Source organism: Pygoscelis adeliae, unplaced genomic scaffold, assembly GCF_000699105.1.
Source record: "Pygoscelis adeliae isolate BGI_AS28 unplaced genomic scaffold, ASM69910v1 Scaffold4, whole genome shotgun sequence".
Taxonomy (NCBI): domain Eukaryota; kingdom Metazoa; phylum Chordata; class Aves; order Sphenisciformes; family Spheniscidae; genus Pygoscelis; species Pygoscelis adeliae.
The window spans coordinates 5,337,658-5,356,744 of record NW_008824986.1 but is presented as its reverse complement, the minus strand read 5'-3'; the positions used below and the strand labels follow the sequence as shown (position 1 = coordinate 5,356,744).

General features: G+C 38.4%; 1 protein-coding gene across 1 annotated transcript in view; it reads right to left on the bottom strand.

The window, feature by feature from the left end:
* The window catches only part of FAM13C (family with sequence similarity 13, member C), a 55,983-nt gene that overhangs the window by 15,485 nt on the left and 21,411 nt on the right, over positions 1-19,087 (bottom strand). The window contains exons 5-8 of the mRNA XM_009325843.1: positions 17,240-17,303; positions 9,653-9,740; positions 3,711-3,921; positions 2,613-2,751 (exon numbers count right to left, since the gene is read on the bottom strand). Of these exons, the coding sequence (XP_009324118.1) occupies positions 2,613-2,751; positions 3,711-3,921; positions 9,653-9,740; positions 17,240-17,303 (502 nt within the window). The remainder of the gene's footprint in view (positions 1-2,612; positions 2,752-3,710; positions 3,922-9,652; positions 9,741-17,239; positions 17,304-19,087) is intronic.

Genomic DNA, 19,087 nt, shown 5'->3' with positions numbered 1-19,087 from the left:
AACTCAGAGCTAGGAAGGATGGACAAGCCTTATGAACTTGAAGAAAGACTTACAAGCACTTGAGTGCTTTTCCAGTTCAATTGCAACTGTCTCATGAACCTCATGAATCTTGCTTCGCTTAAAAGCAGTGTCATTATTCAGGATAATAAAATCCAGGGTGTTCACAGGATCAAGGCATTTTGGGTGTGAAGGTGAGGCTGATCTATGAAAGCTAGACTCCCTGGCTAGCTGAAGAAATGGTTGAGTCAGAGAGAGAATTTTCAGAAAGTTAACTGTGTAGTTTGGCCATTTCCTCTCATTTGCCCTTTCTGGATTTGTAACACAAAGTTCAAGGGGAAAAAAAAAAAATCTAGTAATTATGCAGCCTAGTATTTAAGGGAGAACTTCCCCGAAGAAATTTACTGAAAGATGAGTTTCTAACTCTTTATTTACCACAATCACATCCTCTATATCTACATTCTTAACTATACCCAAAACAAGAGATGAAACATAACGCTACAATTTAATTAGCAGTGAGAATCCATTTATAATGGGGAAAAAAAGATTTAGATATAAATAACCTTAAAAAAGAAAAAAAAATCAGTCCTGGCTACATTCTCCCTGAGGGCAAACATGTGATACACCCACAGATGTTAATGGATTGGTATGCAGACAGTCAAGGGCAAAACTTGACCCTCAAGACCAAACCTAATATCTGGGAAAGATCCATTTTTATTATCAAAAAAATAAAAGCTTTAGAGTTGTGTAACCTCAGTCATAAAGAAACATTTTGCACCTGCATTTGTACTATTACAAGGACACATTTAACTTTGTAGTTTTGTATTCAGACACTCATAAAAATATTCAGAATAACATTGCCTTTTGCATGAATGTTTATAGTCATGAGGGAAAGATGTTGTCTTTTTCCCTTTCCCCTTTTTAGCCTTGTTATGAGGGTTGAACTGGCTTACTTTAATCCCTGCTTTCAGGAATCAAGGCAAGTCATATCACCTAATATCTTTGTTGTCATTGGGAGACTTATTGCCATGCACTGGTGAAAAATAAGCAGAGCACTGAGGTTAGAAAACTAAAATATTCCAGGTACACTCATACTTCCAAAAGCTTCAACTATAAAGTGAAATGACATGCTATTATATACCTTTGAGCTGCTTACGACCTCTGGCCAAATCATTCATCCATTTCAGAACTTCAGGATTGGAAGTCTTGTCACCATGTGAAGGCTGAATGTAAAGAAAAAAGGAAGAATAAAAAAGAAGGCATTGATGACTATACAATCAAACAGATAAAAACCTGTCCACACACTATGTGCTAAAAAACGTCCGTAGTTCCAACTGCACTATATCATAGTGTCATGCAGAGCATTTGGCTTGATCATGGTACTAATTTATCATGCCTTATCTCTCCCCATTGTGGCACGGTGCTACATGGATCTGAGTATCTTGGCTCTGATCCTAAAAAAAACCATTTAAGTCCTTGACTAATTGGATAAGTAATCTCAGTGACTTCAAAAGGACTAACCTAATGTTAGTCAAGTTCCTAAGTGATTTCCAGGATGGTAACCGAAGCACTCCGTCCCTTGCAGGGACAAGCCCTTACTGCTCTAAGACGGGGATTCTCTTGGGAAACAGCACTTTAACTGAACTGCTTAACTAATCAAATGAAAAAATCCTGTGCAACAGAGTGATTTCAAAAGCAACAAACAACAAAAGCTTTGTATATCAGTTCTTTCTTGGCATTTAGATATTTCTTCCAAATTAAAATCAATTTACACTGGATCTTCAAAGTGGCAAAACGGTTTTGCAAAATTAAACCTCTGAAATAAATTCTTTTCTGGTCACAGTGTGATGACTGTTTAAGTATGAAATTTTACTCCTAAGAGTATATGATGACCATAGGGCAGTACAATTCACAAATGTACGTTTAAGTTTGCAGTCATTGATGAGATTACAAGGTAATATACAATTTGCTGAATTTTCATTTTAATTCATCATAAAACATCACAAACTTCCCTGTTTCATATTGTACACATCCATCACAGATGTTTTGATATGTTTATACTGCACAATTCACATTATACAAACTAGCGCGGTATGAGAGATGATCTTGCGTACGCTGCACAGAGCACACCACTGACCTCGAACAACCCCCCACCAGCAACACACTACAATTTTTATTTCTCTAATTTCTGCCATCAGCTTCTATTGAGCCCTGTGCTTTGGAGGTTTACAGGAGTCTGCTTGAATGAAGGAATCTGCACAGCAGAGCAACAGTTTCCAAGCAAATGACTTCTACAAAGTAAGTAAGGAGCTTTTCATCTTTTGAATCGTTTTGGTTCACAAGTCTGTCAGCTATGTTTCACTGATTCACACTTCTCACACGCCTAGAAGATGGATATTTTGCAACAAAGGTAATCCAAAGAAAATGCAAATTAGAGTCTCAGAACTATTGCATACACTGAAAGATGGCAAAAAGATATTCCCTCATTGATGATTTTCCTATTTCATTTTACCAAAAATACCTTTTTTCCTGTTGTTTTGCATAAGTTTAAATACACTGGGATTCTTGCTTGCCTCTTACAGTATTTTCCTTTGTCTTTTCAATTATTATCTTACCAGGTATTTTTTTTCTTGCTCAAACTTTTCTTCATACTTCCTAATTTTTCTCTTTAGACTCTGAAGATGTTTGGTAAGTTGTGCTACTGTTTGTGGTTCTTTGCACTCTTCACAGTTACATCTAGAAGAACTTCTTGGCCTGCAAAAGCCAAAAGCATAGTAGCTGGATCAAAGAACTGGCTATAATGGACCATGCCTTGTTTCAGGCACACTTAACGCTTTCCTAGCACTTCAGAATTTGCAGCTAGGTTCTTTCATGGGATAGAGATAGTTTAGTTTTTACAAAGTAAGCATAAAATAATTACTTTTGCTTGAAGGTACCCCTAGGGTATACCAATGAGTTCACCATCTGTCTTTCACTCTTTTTTTTTTTTTTTTTTTAATTAATTGTGGGATTTCTGAATATTTTTCAAAAGTTTAATCTAGTAGGTCACAACCTGATCCAATATTCACATTTAACACCTGCATCTTACTTCACAAATCTTCCAACTGTAATGGGAGACTGTAATGACATGATTTGTAAATGTAAGCTCAGGGAGCTTTTTATTACTGAGAATGAACATTATCATTTTGAAGGCAGTTTAGTTTCTGATTTTTTACAGTTGCAAATCAATAGATCTGATTATCATTCATATGCAGCTGACAGTTATGTTTATAAGCTTTTAAGAAAGTTTGATTTTTGTCTGAAACTCACAGCTTGGTTTCTGGAGAACCCGTATATGGTCTGTTTGTATGTTCTATGACACTCTAATATCTAGCAAATGACTCACGCTATAGCTCTATTACAGCTGAAGTTTTTCATATTATACCTTGATAGCCCTCTATCTTATGTTCACTCCTCAGACTAATTACTAACTAATATTTAAAACTGTCCTTGCTAACTGTAACTAACAAAGACTTCAGGCAATATTGTACTGTGTTATTACTGAAAATATGCTAGATCCTATTTCTGGTATTGCAAATTAACCATGTCAAAATATGCTAGAGTATGAAAATTTCTTGTTTATGACATAACAGTAACTGAAAAAACATTGAGTCAAAGACTGGATTGTACAAAAATTATTTAAAATATCTAAGAATTTAAATATATTTTCTTACATCATGAAAGGTTGAGCACTTGGTGGAGAAGGGGCAGACTCTGTGTCTAGATTAAATCTCTGGCTTTGGCTAAAGATAGAGCATCGTGGTGACAAAAGAGGATTGTCTCCATCCGTAATGTGATACAGCAGTCGACTGGTCCCGAGGGAATGATGTTCTTGTGGGCTGCTGTCCATGTCATTCTGCCAGTCTCTATGGGCCGGCACAGGCTCTAGAAAGAAAGCATAAACCAATATGGACTGAGGGTCACTCACAAGATGTTTAGCTACCTAGATAAATACAAATCTATACTTACAGAAGTATTCAAAGCATAAGTATTCAAAGTAAACAGCAAATAGTTCAGCAAAGTGTCACATGCAGGATGAACATAATACTGAGGATAATAAAACAGAAAGGACAGTTACTGGCTTAACATAAAGCATTTTTGTGTTCCACAGAAGAAGGTGGGTGGGTGTATTTATTCATAAACTACGAAGTATAATATAAAGATGGAGAGTTTCCCAGAGTAGTAGCATTAATTATATTTTCATAGATCTGTTTGATTTTGAAAGCCACATTCCTGAAGAAGACAACAAACGTACAAAACAAGTTTAATTTTGTGATTTAGCATTTAGTCCTTTGATCAAGAGAAAGGCAGATCAAAATTTAATATGTCCGGATGCTAACAATCTCCAGTGCTGCTTGCAGTATCCTGCAGAATTTCGTTAAGGTTTGAAGTAACATACACATGGGTCTAAAGAACACAAGACACGAAAATAACAACCACCAATAACATTCAAGGTAGTGTGCAGTGGCTGCTACTTGGAGAAGTCATGCTAATGATACTATGTTAATATTGTCTTTGACTATAAATGGAAACCTTGCCTCAGGTGCCTCAAAAGGTAAAATTTGTTTTATAGAGGTGGTCAAGCTAGAAGTCGGAATGATTTATTCTGGACTGAAAAAGTAGGAATTGGTGAACCTCATCACGCTGATTCTGTTTATGGGTAACATGGAAAATAGTGGGCACATTACAGAGCCTACCTCCAGGGAATACCAGGAGTTCATCTTCCCTTTGCTGTACCTTAATGGGAAGAACCATTGAATCTTCTTCCTCACCTTCAGTGGGCGAAATGGGTGGGGATGATCTAGCCTAGTCAATATTTTTGCTACGAGATGACTGTGCTTTAAAGCAGATTATCTTTTTAGGGAGAAACTCCATGCTCTCATAAAAGCTCTCCCCCAAAAACCAGTTAATATATGTTAAAGCAGAGAATGTGCTCTGTCTCAGGTTCCCCTACATCAGTTTCCATAGTACATAATATTTCGCACCAGCTACGTTATTTTTTTCCTCTAAAACCATGTATATATAGCCTTTGAATTCATATCAATTATTTTGTATTTCCAGGCAGCATGCGTGTTATTTCTAATCAGTATTATATTTGCAATATAGCATGCATTCTAACACATTTCACAGAATCTTTTTATTCAATGAAAGCCTAAAACTGCACAGGAAAACAACTGAACAACTGTACATGGATTTATTCACAGAAGAACAGGCATGTTTAGAGAAGTTCTTTCACCTTAACTTTCTTTCCATTTTCTCCTTTGTACATGGGACAGGACATTTCCATGGTGAGTGGGTATTTCCTTCAGGATTTTAACAGAACCTCTGTAATTCATTTTATTTGACTTCTGCCCAACAGATACTGAAGCTACAAATCCCAGTTGCTGCACTGGGACAGCGGGGACAAACCAGCTCTGAATGGCACCCTTTATAGAAAGCAACTATTGATTTACAAAATAGTAGTTACAATGGCCTAAAATATCATTTTATCAGGCACTATCCAACTGTTTTTGCTTTACAGACAACAAAAAATCCAATTGTATAATCACACTTCAGTCTGTCATGCAAACGTCACACGACTTTTGTATTTATAAGTTCATCTACTCTAACAGAATCATCAATTACAATTATGTTAAGCATTTTCACAATGAGACAATGTAGTTGATTATTAATTCTAACCTAGCATCTTTCCTCTAAGTACTTCATACTCTGTAGGTCAAATTCAACTCTCCAAGATACCACAGCAACACCCAAAACTTGTAAATCGTGTATGACATTCAAGTCCTCCCATGGAGAGATCCAGAAAGGCATCTGGGAGAAGCAAGGGTAGAGCATTGTACCAGTCATGGGAAATGATGTACACAGAAAACATACAGTGATAAAGGCTGGAATAAACGTTGTTCTGCAAACAAAAGTGTCTCTTTCTGGTAAGTAATCTTTCCTTACCCTGTAAGACTTAAAAAAATTACTAGTTTTAGTTGGGTTTTGTTTTGTGGCTTTTTTTTTAACTTCTGAAAAATAATGTTGTCAATTAGAAGAAACTGGCTTCCTTCCTTTTATTTCACCATCTTTGAACTCCAAGAAACATATAATCACTGTGAAGTAGGTTGACTAAGAATAGTTTCACTATTTCTCATGCTCTGTTATTAAAGGGAATAATTTTTTTTATAGTCATATTAAGTAGCAGTCTCTTCACTGTGAAAGGAAAATGATGTTATAAAAAAATCAGCCAGTCTGTGTATGATAGATGCAGGAAAAAAGTTTCCAACATTTGAACTCTCATTTTCTGTGGACCTAGAATTACTCCTCTTGCAGGAGGCCGTCTGTACTGCTGATAAACTATATGGTCACAGACATTTGCTCCTTTTCACATTTACAACCAGGCAATTTTACTAGGCCCAACCCAGTCTCAGAAATGGAAGAAAAGTACACATTCAAGACTAAACACTCCTGGAAGATAAATGCAAAGGACAAGTAGTGACTTGTAAGACAATGTAAGACCAAGCACACAGAGCTGCAGAGAGTTCAAGGAGGTTTTTTTCATTCAGCTAGCAAATGAAGGGGAGACAACCTGCATGCCAGGTGAATTTGGGAGTATTTCCCAAAGGCTAAGGCTCTTCCATTTCCTTGGCACCAGGGCTTCCTGACAGCATTGCTCCACTGAAGCTCACAGACTGGTGCAGCTTTGTTAGGGCCCCAAGAAAGGTTTTAGTCCCAACCCTACCACAGATGCATTAAATTACTACCTACTCTCCAGAAGTGGTCAGCAAGTCATTCAAACTGATACATTTACGTGGCCCAATTACTATAATAGCGGAACATCTCAGGATGATGACAAGTTATAAATAACCCCATTTTTAATTACAACTTAAGGCCATCATCCTGATTCCAGTTCTGCATAGATCCTAAACAAGACGCTAAGCATTATCCTGAGAGTAGCCCACGAACTGACCAAACATCTGCCTGTGTTCATGTGTCTGATCTAATTTTAGCCTCTATTTTTGCCAAAACTGGGAACTAAAGCCACCTCTAACCAAGCCAGTAAGTTTCCCCTTAGCCTGCACCTTCTCCATCTCATCTACTCAGTCCAGCTTAGCACTGAGAAGAGCTTACCACAGGACTTAAAGCCAAGATCTGTTATCTTATAATATGCAGTATGCTTCATAATGTGGACTTCAATCATATGACAACAAGTCGTATGGTACAAGTTTGTATTCCTGTGTGTGATATTCTTTAAGTAAAACAATAATACACTGAAATCTGTTGTGTATAAAAAAGAATATGCAGATGTAATGTGTTCATCCCTCAACACGTTATGTCCATGAATGTCAGTATCATAATTTTTAATTTAAAAGACATTTAGAACATCTTGTAGTTAAGTTCAGCTGCTTACTGCTCAAGTCACATATTGGATGTATACTTATATCCAAAAACTATAAAAATAACTCACACTCTGCTTTTCTTTTTTTCCCTTAAAAAACTAGCTTAATACTCCCTTGCAATTTTTTATGGTCTCATTTTGCCAGCTCTACTTCATATTTTTTCATATTCAAAAGTAAACTGGAAATTGCTGACATTACTCAGAGATAAGAATTACTGTTCACCCCTTAAAATTTGCATCCTGAAATACCCTGTCATTTTTCTAGACTGTTCTAGCTTCACTCACCATACATATAATGTACTTTTTTCTAATTTTTGTTGACTGGGATGTGAAACAAAAGAAATTAAATAGACTACACAATCATGTTTATTTAAAAAATAATACATTTGTACATTGTTAATATTAAAATTTTTATTGCCTGATTCACTGAGCAAAGGCTAATAACTAGAGACGTAGTATATATGGCACATCCTCTAAAAACTCTGTTCCTAGCCTGGTACAAATCTCTGGACTTCCATCCAAGTTCAAGCTGAAATAGCCAATAGTCCCATGTGCAAACTGTACCTAAACTGAATGTATCAGAAGGTTTCAGTAGTAATTTAAGGGACAGAATTAGGACTAGCTCTAGCTATGCAAAATGGCAAGTTATTGAAAAAAACACAAACCACAAAGCAGATGTTACAAGGATTGAGCGTACATTAAAATCCATTAAATAGGTAAGCTTTAATTAAAGCACAAGTTTGAACTGCTAGAGTGACAGAGCATGCTCTGAACTGTGTGAGAGAAATGCTACATCATCTAAGATTTGCCTGTGTAGCTGGAGATAAGCAAATAGGAGCTAGAGAGGGTGTCAGAAGTAGGGGTCACTAACAGTATGAATTAAAACAAAATCCAATCAAAACAGCAAAAATAAGCAAAGGAAATTATTATGAATCATCCTAACAATGAATTGTGAAACTACCAGAACAAAATAATTCAGTAAACTACTGGAAAAGGAGGAAAAACCCACCCTGCCATAAAGGAAAAGAGTCAGTGCAGATTTTGGATGCAAAATGTCTCTCCCTGTGCAGCACAGATATGAGATCTGTCTCTGCCTCAGATCCACGCCAAGGGACTAGCACCAGTGCAAGTTCCACACCTGTATCCAAGAGCTATTAAGGTATTTGCCTAGCTGGGCTAAAGCATCCGTATTTTTTTTTAGCTAAAACCCAGGATATTTAGTATTTTTTCCATTCCTTCATCTTTATAATAATTTGGACTGTACATACCATTTTCCTTAATTGTGCAATGCAAACCTCAAACTTCAGAATTTCTTAAGTAGAACACCAGCATTTGTGATTTTTTTTTAGGTAAAAAACTTACTGTTATTTCTTGCTGAAAATTCTGAGTAAACAGCTTCTGAAATAAGTTCTTCTGAACCCAGCCTTTATTCTGACATAAAACTTCAATTGCAAAGGGGTTACTGACCTGTCTGCCTTAATTTGGACCATGCATGGTGAACAATTTAAGTATTTGTGTATTCACATCGCTTGTCTGTGAGATGTATTAGTCATATTGCCTTTGATCTATTTTTCACAAACAGTGTTTCCTCTTCTACTGAGCATCACGACTGCCAGCCCTGTGACTACAAGCTATGAATTGACAAAAATAGTGCCGACCCTTCGGGCTATTTATTTGCAAGGACTGGTTTCCATATTGAGGAAAGAGAGAGAGATAACATACCACAGTTTGCCCAGATGGGTAATAATACAGGTTCCTGAATTATTAAAATCCACATGCTGTAAAACTCACCTTTGCTATCTCTCTGCTGATGCATTAAATTAAAATCAATACTAGGAGAAATGAAGTGATATTGCTCTGACAAAAAGAATGACAAAAATAGAATTACACGATATGGCAGGTGATCTCACACAGTACAGACACAGGAAGTAAAAAGCATAAATTTACTTGAACAAAAAAAACCAGATTAAAACCAAAAATAAAAGAACCAGGGTTCTTAAAACCTGTCTGAAAAGCAAGACTCACCCTCAGAAAAACAGAATGTTATGGCCATTAATTTCCGTTCTTTTAACAGGTATCACCCCTTTTTACATTACACAGCGTTTGCATCAGGAAATGGTGCTTTGCATTAGCTCTACACTGCTTCCCAGGGGACTGCAAATCTGCTATTAAACTGCAAGTCACAAGGCTTTTTTATAATTGCAAATGAGAACACATCATGACACGATCGCTTACCTCCACAACTGGCCCCATCAGCTTGCACAGTGGTTTGGACTGATGAAGGGGCTGGATCCTTGGGTGCCGGCAGCTGAGGAGTTTCTTCCTGGGTTGGCAGAAACGCAGAGCACAGATCGGTGTCAAGGGCTTGTAGCTTCAACAAAGAATTCTGCAGACAAAAGCAGAACATTGGGCTAGCTAGAGAACAACAGAATACAGCGATAGCTCTTCAACTCACTGAGCCCATTAGCAGCGTCTGCAAAGGGGTGTTCCACTGGCAGCTCTGAGAAGACGTGCAAGAGAACAAACGTGCACTATTCCACGAGTTTCTTGACTGCTGGTTATTTAAGTCCCAATTTACATAGATTATTCATGACACGTGGGAAAGATGACTTCGTCAGCAAAAGACGATTTATTCTAGGAAGCCAAACTGAGGTGGCGTCCCTTTTCTTGGTCTTGAAGCAATACACTAAGCAAGTATTTCATTCATTGGGCTGACATCACAATCTGATGACATTATGTCCCTCCCCATTTACCATTCATAAAAAAAGCAAATCTCCCTCTCCAGCCTATTGTGCAGTACGCAACAGTGAACAAAGTTACTGAGAACACGCTCCCTCATGGGATTCTTGGAAGAGATATTTTTTAATTGGCTTTTTTAGAGATACTTCTTTATGTAGACGTAGCTTTTATGTAGGCTGCTGCTTCTACAGAGCTACCAGACCATTTCCTATCCGCTGCAAAGGAAAAATTAACAGATCATTGTCGCTGCAGACAAATCAATGAGGACAAGGCTAGTTATCTATAACATCACTTCCAGCTACTCTGTCATGCTTGGCCCATTTCTCATTTTAATCTTTAATGCTGCATGCAATATTCAGCTATACAACCTGACACAAGCATCTAGCTGTGATGTAAATGCTGTGAAAGCCCTAATCACCATCTGACTGGGCAAAATGAGTCACTACCGATACCCCACACATTCAGTTCCCCTCTCTCAAGGGAAATACAGCTTGCAACATAAAATGAAATCACACAAGGGTGTCTTAATAATCACACAGCTGGCACACACAGAATTATACATAAAATGTTAAGTCACTCAAATGGTACATATTTGCAAAGAGCAATTTAAAAAAAAAAAATAAAAAATCTGAGTTGCAACAGAAAAAATTCCTCAAGTTTATACCCTGACAAGCTCCTGTCCCCACTCTGTCAAAGACCTGAAACCAATTTATTGTTTTATTTAATGAAATAATGAATTTATTTATTGGAATCATTTCCTTTGTGTAACAATATGTCACCTATGTAGTGAGTAGTTTAATATGTCTTTGCATTATTTTTATAGTTATACAGCCCTTTTATAAACCCAAGGATGCCAGTGTTTTTAGGTAAAAAAAAATAAAAAAATTAAAAAAGGAAACTAATTTGGCTGAGAACAGCAGGTAAGATTTCAATCTTAATCCTTTCATTCCTTCTATAGAATTCAGGCAGTGAAAAGGGAGCAGAAAGTAGCTCTTTCTAGGAGATACCTCAAAATAGGAAAGTTTCGAAAAAGCACAAGATCACCGTAACCAGATTCCGTGACCCTCTATGTGCTGTCAGGAGTGCTTCAAAACCCATATCCCGTTCCACAGAACAGATTAGGTTACAATCAAACACTTGGACTTTGGCCTCAGCTTAGGTCAAAAAGGAAATCCAGGAACACGTTCCTTCTCCTGGTCCCAGAGCTAACAGGAGCTCTGGCCATTGCTATCAGAAGCAGCTTGGTATTAGAGATGTGTGAGCAAAGAAATGGCTTGTGTTATACATTTGTTTTAGAATTAAGTTCCTCTCATCTTGTGTCAAGATACATTTTGACATCTCATCCTATAATACCAGGAAAGAAGTGATTGCAAGATCAAGCACTGATTCATAATGAAATGCCTAAATGTAATATTGTTCTTTAAAAATACGGCATGATATAGAGCTGTTTTCTATGATCTGAGGCAGAAGATACTTTTACTATTCCCACGTAGAGGCTGCATTAACAACCTATCATCCTCTGGCCCAGCTGCCATTTGTAAGGATAATTTACCCGTCTTGACCAGCAGTGTCTCATCTTCACACCTCAGTTTCTCCAGGACTCCTGAATGACTGGCGTCTTTTCCTTGTCATTTACTGGCACTGTTTGGTCCAATATTTTACATATATTACTTCAAACTGATCTGGCTCCTTTGACCTGTCTGCTAGAAAGGAATACCAGGTGTGCAAATGTCCCCAATATGGTCTTTATCAGTGAAGACCAATATAATGAATTCACTCAGCCTGTCTGTTTACAGCCATATCATCTTAGTGCCCATTTTACATGTCAGCCAGCCAGCAGTCCCAGCGATACCCTACCTGGCTTCCTGCTTTTGGTGTATTTAGCAGACTTCTTACCATCAATTTGAGCATCTTTTATGAGGCACTTTCAATGTCTTCTTTAATCCTCTACAGAGCTTTCTTGAATTAGAGACAGAATGATGGAAACCATCCCACCTTCAACAGCTTTCAAGTGGCAGTGAATTTTCCTTCTCAAGGAAAGGGTGCTGACTTGAATTCTACCCATGGTATGTTTTGGGAAGAATTTTCATGCCATGATAGCCTTCATTTTCCACTGCCTCTCACCCCAGCTAGACCCAAACGAAGTGGCTGTGGAATTATCACAACAGATGGGCAGCGTTTTACAGTCATTAATGTCATCTAGCAAAAGATGACTATACCAGTTACAGACCAGTGAGGACTCTGATCCCCGCCCGGACCTTATCACGAGAACTGCTGATGGCAAGTAAGGAAAACATAGGCAAACATACCAGAACAACATACCAACAAGGTGAACATAGGCGAATAACTGACAAATATACCACCTAACCTTCACAGACTGTTACTTCAAGCATTTGACAAAAAAATTTCCATATCAAGAGAATACATTCACTTTGCATCACTATTTCTTATGATACATTAATATTTATGGCAAGTTCAGTATAAAAGCATTCACACAGACTACATTGTTAAACACTGTATTTCGGCAATGCTTATGCTGTAATTCACCAGCTGGTTTATATTCAGTTGCTCTAAATGATATTTTTCACCCATCTGTGGAAGGTGGGTGGATGGCAAATTTCCAGTCACTGCCAAATACTAAAAAAATTCATATAATAATAATAATAGAAATATCTTATATGATTTCATGAATGTGCCCTTGACAGGGATTTGATGTAGGGAGAAAAAGAGTAAGTAGCTTTGATCATTTTGATGTTACCAGGGAGATGATGAATCTGGAGTATGCCATCAACCTCATCTTACTCCTAGAACACAGCTGAGTACTATGGTACTGCCACAGCACACTGTACATGAAAAGCCACCACATACTTATGGGAACATATGTAAGGAGTCATAGCTTTAAGCAAAGGCCAAGCACAAAGCTGCCCAGGGTCACCAACTCATGGGCAACAGGAGCGTCCTAGTAAATGGTAGGGATGACCTTGCTGCCTGCCCTGCCACATGTCCTGTCCTGCCCCTCTCAGAGGGCTGCTTGAAGTACCGGCAATGCCAGAGCAGCTGGGCCGGATCCTGCCGGCCCTGGACCTCCTGCTCCGTGGCAGGAGCAGTGAGGCCCCCTGTTTCTGGAACTGCAGCCCAAGCAGAGCAGCAAGGTGCTCTGGGAGGGGACACGGCCATATATCAGCAACTGGCAGTGGGTCCTCTATCCTTGGGCTCACTGGGAGCAGGCCAACATGCTACCAACTGCTGGCAAAAGGAAGGCAAGAAGAGAGAAAAATAGTCTGAGCCCTGTCTTCATCTTCTCAAACCTTCCAAGTTCATTTGAAATCTTACTGACCACTTCCAACTTCTCCCTAATTCTCCAATACTTTCCAGTACCTGTACGGCCCTGATGTGATGGCAGGCATCCTGCCACAGTGGTGGGGATGTGTACTCTTCTGCGCTGCACGCACTCAGCAATATATCTAATCTGGAGAAGAACCAGCCTGTGCACATGCTACTTAAACATCTCTCATGGTCCAGACCTGCCCCTGGGGCTCAGCTGGGCCATCTCTGCTCTTGGCCATTTAAAAGAAGTTGCAAAAGGTATTAGAAGCAAATACAAACAGCTAAATACATAGAGAGGGAAATGTTAGGTCATGGTGGGTACCATCATAAATTTTAGAAAGCTCTTATATGAGAAAACAATATCACTGAAGTAATTTAAGCTGGCATATATAATTGGCATTATATATATATATATGGCATATTATATCAGCTAACAATCTCAGTTCAAACACTTCAGGTTTGATGCTCATTCCAGCTTTACTCTGGTGCCTAACACCAGTGTTTCTGGTGCAGCAATTCCTGATCCATGCTAATGCAAATGAAAGGACATATTAATATTTAAAATGGATCCTTAAGTTTCTTTGGAAAAATAACCATATTGTTGCCTCTTAAAATAGTATTTTGCAAGTTTGAAAAAGGAGCAGTTATAATTGTCTTGGACAAAGGTTTCTTATCTCTTCTCATGTCCTTTTAAAGTAACTGACAATTCAAAGAGCTTGAGCTATGCCAATTCCACTAGAAGAAGAAAAAACATCCTGCATTATTCCAGATCAAAGATAATGGAAAAATAAAGACATTTATAGGAAGTCTAAGGAGAACAGAGACAGTGTGGTATTTCTCTCCTATTTGTAATTTTTGCTAATGCTTTAAGAAAACATAGTCATTAAAGTATACTCTTGCCTGCTGGAGAAAACACTGTACAAAACGATTGCCATTTGCAGAGGAAGCTCAGCCTGTAGTAAAGAAACCATCTTTACAAACAAGTAAACCTGTAGACTGTACCCAACTGACATCTCTCTTTTCATCCAATGATTATTGAAAGTCAAGACTTGAGGCCTAAGGGGAAGGAATTATTGAGATGATAGATAACCTCTTACATCTAGAGATAAATACCACACACCTACACTCACACTGCTAAATCCCTCTGGAGAATGGGACACTGAACGAACAAATACTCCCAATTTATCACCAAAATGCTGTGGCAATGAGTGGGAGTCCCCTGAAATAGCTTATAAACTTTTTCTTGGTAGGTGCCATCAGTAACTCCCTCTCCAGCTGGAGGTCCCTGCAGAACTAGTGCCATGTGACATGTTGGTCAGCACATCCAGGGGGCTGTAGCCTGATGGGAATCAATGTGCCAAATGGAGCCTCGCAGCCCCACGCTCTCCCTTATTGCACCAAGAGCTACAGCACTGCCAAACCTGCTCATCAATCAGCGCTCACTGTGTATCTGCACAGAGAGCAGATAGCTAACAATGGCCAAAAGAGAGCCACTGCTGTTAGAAATAATTTCTTTCCCTGAAAAAGCATTACTATTATCAGTATCCTTTGTTTCATCCTTGTGGACATCCTAAGGTCTGGTAAATTTAAGAACTGAGGGAAGAGGGAAAGGGAATAAGTCTGCCCCACCCATGGACCCTGCCCGGTCTCAGCCTGGAGGCTAACAGGAAGAAGGGAGGAGAAGCAAAGCCCAGAGTTGGTGCTTTCTGCATAAACTGAAACCACCCTGCCCCGCACACGGTATTTCTGAATATTAAGGATGCCTGCACCCTGCCCCTGGGCCTGCTCCTGCCCCTCCGGGACAAGAAGGTAGCTTTTCTATTATATCCAGTTTACTGATGGATTTACTGGATTTATGAAATCAGAGCTGGGGCAGAGAAGGAGAATAATCCAAGCTTTCATTATTTAATCGCCTTTGAAGTGATTCATATAGAAAAGAAACTGAGTAAATATCAACCTGTTCAATTTCTTCACCCTAAGGAAATTACTGCTTTTGTATGTCACATTAGAACAGTGACGTATAAAAGCATCTCCCTTGCTTTTTAATCTGAGAGTTCAGGATAAAATAAGATAGGCATATTTTATGTGAATGTAAATAAATCTCTGCGGTATCTGTTATGGCAATATTTGTGTCTTGAGGCGTATGACATTTTCAGTTCAGAACTTCCTTTATGGGGAACAAAATAGCAACAATAAGATAGAACAAGATATGCCCTGGGTCTATATAATGCCACGGGTGACCAGTGAGGAGAGACACCACTTTCTCTAATCCAGGAAGGGAATTTATTTTCTTATGACACATGTCCATTTGGGTTTGCAGTAGACCTGAGACAATACAGTCTAAGATTTTGCAAAAGAAAGCACCAGAATGTAACCCTTGCTCATTCCCCATAAATTATTAGCAATTTATTTTAATTTCTGATCTAATTATCTGTTTTAATATCTTACACTGATTTTATTTATTGTCATATTTTATCTTAACCTTTAAGGAATCCTTTGCAAGAACTTTAAATTGAAGCTTTTAAGTGGAAGCTTTGGTGATTATTTGCATTGGGGCTTCTCAAAAGAAACAACTTAATGATTTCTCCCAGGGCCTTAATTGGCTAGACAGAGGCTGAATATACTCCCTTATATCGGTCATGGATTGTGCCTTACTAGTCAGCATTGAGATTTTCAATAGTGAGCTGCACAACAATGACACAAATGCACAGGAAATAATTCATTGTAAGGAGAAGCTTAAGTCTGAATTCCTTTAAAAGGACACATTGTGGTTTTCCCCTAATGGAAGTCAGGCATCTATTAATAGACATAGATGTTCTCTGGCTCATTATGGAAACAAAGCTGTTTTTTCCATGGTTTGACAAGAACGGGCTTCCCTTCCCCCCCAATTCTTTTTTCCCCCTGCTTCTGTTGTTCTGTTGTCTTGGTCTACACTTAAAAATATCATCTGCTCCTTGTTTAAGTCCAGTATTGTTCACTGCCCTTGCAGTATGTAAGCATACTCTGTGCTAGCATGCAGACACCCTTGTTTGTGGGAGATGCTTTACAAGGTTTCCCATTTTGAATAATTGCAAAGCTTGTTTATTGCTTTGCTGCTATGCGCCAGTATATTGCTGATTGTGAGAATCTAGCCCAGGCTCATCCATTGTTTGACATGATCACTCAAACAGCTTCTTTGTGCTCTACTCTCTCATCATCCTCCTGGCATAATCCCTGTGAAAACAGCTCGCTTCAAGTGTCACAGGTGTTATTTGGCTTTCCTTGCTTCTTCTCTTCACTCCAACCCTCCCCTCCTCCCATCTTACAACAAGAGTACCTTTTAGACTACACTGTACCGTTCATAGTTTATTTATGCAGGATGTAGCAACCCGGAGAACTCCTTCTTTTTAAACAAAACATAATTGATAGCTGAACACATTTGAGCTGTAATATGAGGAAAAAATCAAATGTTCTTGAAAAATGGCATTTCACTCAGTCAATATTGAATGTTTAATTCTTTTCTGAGCACAAACAGAAAGCAGCATAAAGTTGGCTTAAAATATTTTTAAAATCTCTTGCTTCTGGCTTTTAAGCTATTATAGCAGTCTCGTATCACATTTTTAAGGTTTTCTCAAAAAACATGATTAGAATGATTCATTAAAAAGCTAACTTAAGATTCTCAAGTGATTACATTATTCCAAGACCTTAGAATTAACAAAAACCAAACATCTAATTCAAAATTTGTAACATCATATTTCAACTTTTGGTTAAGCTTACCTCATTTAAGCTGTTAAATTGCTCTGTTGCTTCTTTTGGTGAAATGCATGTGGTCTGATCTATTCTACAAAACAAAACAAGAATTTTCACTCAATAGATTGCTTATCTGTGCTGCAAATATTTCAAACTTTTCATCATGTCTGTACATAAATTACAAGTTATGGGATAAAGTTGTTTTATTAAAAAAATAACATTTCTATGAAAGTTACATCTGTATTTTATACCTCATTCAAAACAACAGTGATTTTACTGGAATCTTAAATAATATATTTAAACTGTGAACAAGGTTTAAATATATTATTTAAGATTCCAGTAAAACTATGACATTAAAATCTGGCCTCACTTTGTCACACAGAAAGAGTTCTACAGAAGCACGATAAGCTCTCAGTATCTTGATGATCTTGGTTAAAGCCAAGAAAAAGCTCAAACATATGTTTAAATCTAAGCACGATTTGTCCCACATGCTTTAAGTCAGGAACAAGAGTTTTCCTGTATCAGAGCCATAAAGAATAAATTTTTCCATATTTAAATTTGATGCTATTTCAGGCTCCCAATCTTCAACTTTCTGCTTAAGTTCTGTTTTGCAAATGTCACAAAGGCCTAAGGGACTCTCATGAGGAGCCAGAAATCCTTTGAGTAAGAGAGATGTCCACATTTTCTAATGAGTGTCACTTTGCAGCCATCAGAGATGTCCGTACCTTTGATTTTCCCTCAGTGTATCACTGCTTCCCCACATGGAAATAGGAAAGGAAGGTCCTGGACCAGCAAGGGGAAAAATCTCTTCCCTCTGACTATGGCTGATGAGACAACTGTGCCCCGTCCAGGCAGATGTGGTCATGGCCTAAGGCGCCACACACCTACCAGCTTCAGGATTAGTTACAAATTCACTCTGCCAAGGGATGAAACTGAAGCCTAAAAAAACCTTCCCATGGATTAGGTGAGCAATCTGAATAGCCTCATACCATAGCTCTGTCCTTCTGCAAAGCAGGGACTTTCCACACTCAACTTCAAACCCTGACATGGGTGTATCATAAGTTGACTCGCAACTCAGCTGAAGCAAGAAAACTATTGCTGTCTCAGAGAATCAGATTTCTCATTGCTGAAAAGGTGGCAATGTTTGCTGGCCCCTGTGAGACTCACTCACAGACATGATCAAAAAATAACACAAACCCCAGATTCCTTTAGACAAAATAATTCATATTTTTCAACCTATTGTGTTCAGAGTCATCCCAGCAAAACCAAATAGTTTTAAAAGTCTCTAGAGACCTCAAAAACAGTACAGACAGATGCACAGGCCTTTGTTGTAGTTTTTCATAGATTTATGAGGCATTTAAAGACTGGAATGATGGATATGCCACTTTCCTACCAAAATAGACATATTAGCTAGCTACACCAGGGTGAACAACCACTTGCCTCCAAACAGGATCCAAGGTGTGCAATTCACATAGGAACAAAAATGAGGCATTTTGGTGGTGGTACATATAGCACCAGAATGGGAGGTCTCACAGGCCAGCCAGCCTGCACCTCCCTCAGGATACACAGGTACGTGATCAGAAGTGAGGGATTTCTGGAGATACTTAAGCAGCGAGGTGCCTTGGCTGACTGTTGTACAAGCACCTATCTACATCTCTATGTAGCTCTCCATATACATATTCTTTCCGCCACCTCACCTGAAAATGAATAGCAAATGTCTCCATGTGAAGAGAACAGAAGGAAAATGGAATTACAGAAGCAAAAATGTTAATGCCTAACAACCTATCTCTAGCTTTTAGGCAGCAGAGAGGACAGTATGTGGCAGCAGAAAAGAGTTAAAGAAACTGAGAAAAAGCAAGGGGAGAGCAAAAGGAC